The sequence below is a fragment of the Tupaia chinensis genome, unplaced genomic scaffold (assembly GCF_000334495.1).
Source record: "Tupaia chinensis unplaced genomic scaffold, TupChi_1.0 Scaffold000632_1, whole genome shotgun sequence".
Classification (NCBI taxonomy): Eukaryota; Metazoa; Chordata; class Mammalia; order Scandentia; family Tupaiidae; genus Tupaia; species Tupaia belangeri.
Window position 1 is genome coordinate 257,121 of NW_006160152.1, and position 6,109 is coordinate 263,229.

The window sequence follows — 6,109 nt, forward strand, 5'->3', positions numbered from 1 at the left end:
CCCCTCCTCCATTCTCCTCTCGGGATTTTGGGTGCACGCACACAAGCCCCCCAGAGTGTTTTTCAAGCCTCGGGATCTGGGGCTTGATCCATGCAGTCGGCCATATAAGATCCAGCCCCTTAGCCACCAGACCACCTGCGGGCCCAAGTACTACTTGCTTGTAATCACAGTGTCCTCCTTTCCTCTCCGGTGGCCTAGGTCACGTTCACCAAGCGCAAGTTCGGGCTGATGAAGAAGGCCTACGAGTTGAGCGTGCTGTGTGACTGCGAGATCGCGCTCATCATCTTCAACAGCTCCAACAAGCTGTTCCAGTACGCCAGCACCGACATGGACAAGGTGCTGCTCAAGTACACGGAGTACAACGAGCCGCACGAGAGCAGGACCAACGCCGACATCGTGGAGGTAACACCGCCGCCGCGCCGCGCCGCGCCGCACGTAGTCACGAGACCTCCCACCGAGTCAGGGCAACGGCCGGGTCGCTTTGGCATCCCCGACATGAGTTCGGCGTCGATGTGTCTTCTCTCTGATCGTACTGCTGTGCGATGACCTCCTCGTATTGTAGACAGCCTGTCCATGCAAGCAGAATAGAGGAGGATGTTGGGGCCAGCAGTTGGCGTAAGGCTATGTCGCTGGACTCCCATGTAGTCGACTGCGGTTCGAGTCCCGGACCTGGTGGCTTAAACTCACGCCAGGTGCGTGTGCGTGCGAGAGGAGAATAGAGGAGAAGGGATTGTGGCGTGGCCATCCCTCCTGGGGGGTGATTTCTCGCTTTCTGTCTCTCTGTCTCTCTCTGTCTTCCTGGCGAGCACACGCACCCTATAGAAAGAAAAGAAAGAAAGAAAAGAATAAAGGAAGATGTTTTCATCTGTATGTCCACCAGTGTAGCTAACATTTCATCTGGGATTACTTAAAGTGCCTGAATTTTTAAATTAATATTGCAAGAAGTGACATCATTTTTGAGGAGTATGGAGTTACAGTTTTAATATAGGTTTTGCTATAGGGTGCGTGCACTCACCAGAAGGACAGAGAGACAGAAAGCGAGAAATCACCCCCCAGGGGCAATGGCCACGCTGCAATCCCTTCTCCTCCATTGTCCTCTGGGGATCTTGGGCACGCACGAACACGTGCCTGGCATGAGTTTAAGCCACCGGGTCTGGGACTTGAACCACGGTTGGCTACATGGGAGTCCAGCGACATAGCCATTACGCTAACTGCTGGTCCCATGTATTATAGTCCTAATTGCATCAACTTTCATTTTTACAGTAGCGATGGTTAATGTTCTAAGATAGGCTTTCTTTTGTCTATGAAGATGGTGCAACTGCATCCTCACTACTAGGCCAAGTGCATTTCTGAGTGCTTTTCCTAGCAGGTAATGGCTCATACCATACCATCCCCAAGGGTTGGAGCGGACCAGACCACATTTTCTGGCTAACAGTAATGACGGCTACTTCTGTGGTGCTTAGGGCTCCTGTGTGTCATGGACGCTGTGAGCTGATGCTATTCAATTCAGATTTCTATTTCAAGCCACAAGAAGACTCTTACCACCCACAGTGTAGAAAGCTAGAGTATACACATTTACCCGTGTGGAGTTCTGACAGGTTGGGGATGGGTTCGATGCTCCTGAGCCATCTCCTGTGGCGGACACAGCAGGTGCACACTGTCAGTGACTGACTGCAGAGTGTCCCCTTGTGCTGTGACCATTCGTGACCCTGACCCTGAAAATTTCATCAACAGCTTCCCTGAGACCCGTTACCGACTTCACCTGATTTCCATTGTAGATGTGTTAGTCTTTAAAATCAGCAAGCTTTGGGGACCAGCAGATGGCGGAATGGCTATGTCGCTGGACTCCCATGTAGACGACAGCGGTTCAAGTCCCGAACCCAGTGGCTTTAACTCATACCAGGCGCGTGTGTGTGCGTGCCCAAGATCCCGAGAGGAGAATGGAGGAGAAGGGACTGCAGTGTGGCCATCCCCCCTGGGGGGCGATTTCTCGCTTTCTGTCTCTCTGTCTCTCTCTGTCTTTCTGGTGTCTTTCTGGTTTCGGTTCTGCCGTGTCCCTCCCACCGCCCCTTTGGGACACATTGTGGAAAGCAGGATGGGTGGGTGGTGCGTGGATCACACCCACGCAGCCCACAGCACAGGGGTGCACGTGGATTACGTCTGGTCTGCGAGGTTAGAGCCATGGTGATTTTCAGGAGCACCTTGAAATGAACACAGCCGGAAGTGGCTGGTGCTTGAGCATTATGATTATAAACAGATGGACAAATCACACGCGTTCGAAACCACGTTTCGGTGTTCTGTAACCACAGATACTTAGAAACCCACCTACTGAATACCGTGTCTCTGCCTTTCCTTATTTCGTATTAACTGTGTTTTAAAACTACTTTCTTAATTTACATTTTAATGAAAACTTTTAAACGTTTTCATGAGTGTTGTTCAATTTTTAAAAATTATTGCTACATAATGTTGGCTTTATTATTTTTTTCCTTTTTTTTTTTTGGAGAGGTTTTTTTGCCATTACGCTGACTGCTGGTCCCCTAATGTTGGCTTTTTAAAATTAGCATCATTTACATAGTTCATACTGTATTTAGGTATTTTGGATAAAGAGCTGCAATGTCTTGGGGATGTACATGCCTCTAGATTAAGAAAGCTGAATATATGAAAATGGAAACTTAGATATTAATAAATTAGGCACTTGAGCTTTCTAAAAGACTTTGCAATTTGTTTTCTTTGAAATGAGTAGTGCTGCTGGGTTTAAAATGTGGCATCTTATTTGAAAAATATTATCATACTGCTTTTTAGGAATGTATTTCTTCCTTTTTTTTAAAGAGGTTTTCACTATAGGGCACATGCACTCATCAGACAGACAGAGAGAGACATAGAGACAGAAAGTGAGAAATCACCCCCCAGGGGGGACGGTCACGCCACAATCCCTTCTCCTCCATTCTCCTCTCGGGATCTTGGGCACGCACGCACATGCACCCGGCATGAGTTTAAGCCATCAGGTCCGGGACTCGAACCGCGGTCGACTACATGGGAGTCCAGTGACATAGCCATTACATCAACTGCTGGTCCCAAAATCTATTACTATGGTGCCCTGATCAGCAACTTCACCTTCACCAGAGAACTTTTTAGAGATTGGCGTTTTGGGGCTCCAACCCGGAACTGCCGTATTGGGATCTTTTGCCGTGAGACCTAGGCATTCTTCCGTTGTCTTAAGTGCCCTTGTAGACTGAGAGCTTCAAATTAACACACAGTCTCTTGATGGGAGTTACCTAGCTTTTCAATACTTCACCCTAAAGAATCTCCCCTGCCATAATTTCAAGCATTGAGCAAGCAAGCACAAAATGTAATTTTTTTAAACCTAGTTCTAAAAAGCAATTTAAAATAGCACACTAGTGTTGGTGGTCGTTGTCTAGGGAGCAAGTGGATCGTATGTCAGTTCGGGTCTGTGGTCCTAAGAGTGTAGCGTCTTCGGGGGGGCTGGGGGGTGTTGCTGAGAGTCGATGGGGTAAGTGGGAAATGGAATCTGGGTTCTCAGGTGAGCAGAGGAGAAAGCTAAATGCCTCTGGTCTCCCGAGACCCTCCGGTGCTGACCCTGCAGAACTAGAGGCAGTAATGATGCTCAGGTTTCCTGACAGTCTAGTCACGTGCTCAGAGAGGCTTGGGGCCAGGCGCTTTTGTCCCTGTGCATTAGGGATGAGGAGTGGGACAGACAGGGAGCCTTGGAGCGGCTTGTCTGCTGTTTCCTGGGGCTGCAGAGGAGCGGGGACAGAGAGGATCAAGGGGCGTCCGGAGACAGGATGAAGCTTCCCTTCCCTGCAGCCCTCTGCCCAGCTCTGTTCTTTCTCAGAGTCTGAAGCCGCAGGAGGGTGACTCACAGGGCGAGGTGACACAGCCTCCGGCCCTCCTCCCCCGCCCCATGTCCCTGCACGTCACCTCGCACACGGCCACCCGTTCACCGCGGCGCTTGGTGTTCCACTCGTACTGTTTTTACTTTGCTCTCTGTTTCACCGTCATTCATCATGCAAGTTCTGCTTTCCATGACTGTGCTGCTTATACGGAACCGAGCGTCTCTCGGCGTGGTTTTCCTTCACTGGGGGTCATGTTTTTCATCAGAGGCCTAAATGACAGCTCATGGGAGAGAGGGGTGGGAGGGACGCACGCACACACATGTACGCACGCACACACACACACACACACACGGGAGAAGGGTGGGAGGTGAAATATGTATATGGGAGATCTATGTGTGTGTGTGTGTGTCTATCACTTTGTAACTTAACTCACATTTGAAGATGCAATACATTTCTATGATTTATGACAAATACCTAAGTGTTCATTTCAAGTCCACATGTCAAGAATCATATATTTTAGGGAACCAGCAGTTAGTGTAATGGCTATGTCGCTGGACTCCCACGTAGTCAACCGCGGTTTGCGTCCTGGACCCGGTGGCTTAAAACTCACGCCGGGCGCATGTGTGTGCGTGCCCAAGATCCCGAGAGGCGAATGGAGGAGAAGGGATTGCGGCGTGGCCATCCATCCCCCCGGGGAGTGATTTCGCACTTTCTCTCTCTATGTCTCTCTCTGTCTGGCGAGCGCACGCGCCCTGTAGTGAAAATCTCTCCAAAAAAAAAAAAAAAAAAGAATCATATATATTTTAGTGCCCTATCAGATGGGGTATTCTTTTTTCCTTTGGAAGAGCTTTGATTACATGGTCCAATTTTTGACCAATAGAAAGGATATTCAAGAGGATTGGGAAAGTGGTCAGGACCTGCAGTTGGCGTAATGGCTATGTCACTGGACTCCCATGTAGTCAACTGCGGTTCAAGTCCCGGACCTGGTGGCTTAAACTCACCCCAGGCGCGTGTGTGTGTGTGCCCAAGATCCCGAGAGGAGAATGGAGGAGAAGGGATTGCGGCGTGGCCATCCCCCCGGGGGGGTGATTTCTTGCTTTCTGTCTCTCTGTCTCTCTCTGTCTTTCTGGCGAGTGCACATGCCCTATAGCAAAAACCTCTCCAAAAAGAAAAAACCAAAAAGTGGTCAGAATACATCCTCTACTAGGGACACCATCACCAGAGTCCTTTCAGGGGTACAGTGGGAGGGGGGAAAAGGGACAGAAGAAAAGCGTCCTAGGGCAGGGGATAATTTGGGGCAACCATGTCCTAGCTCGGGAAGCGGAAGTCCGCCCAGCGTAGGGGTCGAGCAGTGTGGACAGTGGGACCGCTGAGACCTCGGTCCTCCAGAGCTGCGGGAGGCCCATGGCTTTGTCTGCAGGGCTGGAGGGCCACTGCAGAGCTCAGAGGAAGAGCTGCCTCCATTTCGCTGCTTTGCATTCCCCGGGCAATGTATTATGCTAGAACCCGTGATGAACCCTGAAAGGGGTTGAAGGGAAAAGGGGGAGAATGGGGTACAAATATTGAAAGTAACGTCTTCTACATTGTATTTGCTTCTTGTCCTTGCAGTGTGGATCGCACTGTGTACCAGGCTTTGTGCTAGTCACCGGGAATAGTGACAGCGGTCATATCGCCATCTCCTTCCCGACGAGATAGTGCATCAGCTGCTTCTTTACCCTATCGCGAAAGCCCTTCCATCGCAAACCTTTTCGTATGAATTCAGGGCCCTTAGGGTCTCGAGGTGTGATGTTTCCACGAAGTGCTAACCACGGGACATATAGATAATGCATACTGGGTTGTAGGGGAAGTCATGGCTTTTTTTCTATCCGAAAATGCATCGTGACTTTTCCAGTGCCCCGACACTGTCAGAGCTAGAAGGTCATTTAGCACAGAGGAGGCGGCTGCTTCCTCCGCTTCTCCCTGATGTCTGTCTGTCTGCAAACTGTGGGGTGTGTGCGTAGTGTGAGTGATCGCTTGCTGGTCTAATATAAAGGTAGTCAATGCAGATAACGTAGATTAAAAAAAAAACCTGGTACTTCAAACACATTTAAAATTAAGGGACAGCAGTGTAGTTTATATTTATATTTATTTTGAATTTTTTTTTTTGACTCAACTCGGAGAGAAATATTAAGGCTCAGGATGCTACTGAAAGAAAGGTGTCTGCTTTGAATAGATGAATCTTAACTCTACTTTTTTTTTTTTTTTTTTTTTAATTC

The 6,109-nt window shown here is 49.2% G+C and overlaps 1 protein-coding gene across 6 annotated transcripts in view; it reads left to right on the plus strand.

Moving 5' to 3' along the window:
• Positions 1 to 6,109, plus strand: part of MEF2A (myocyte enhancer factor 2A) — an 81,106-nt gene that overhangs the window by 12,087 nt on the left and 62,910 nt on the right. For all 6 annotated transcript variants that reach the window (XM_014591998.2, XM_014591999.2, XM_006159488.2 and 3 more), the window contains exon 2: positions 199 to 402. In XM_014591998.2, coding sequence (XP_014447484.1) covers positions 199 to 402 — 204 coding nt within the window. The remainder of the gene's footprint in view (positions 1 to 198; positions 403 to 6,109) is intronic.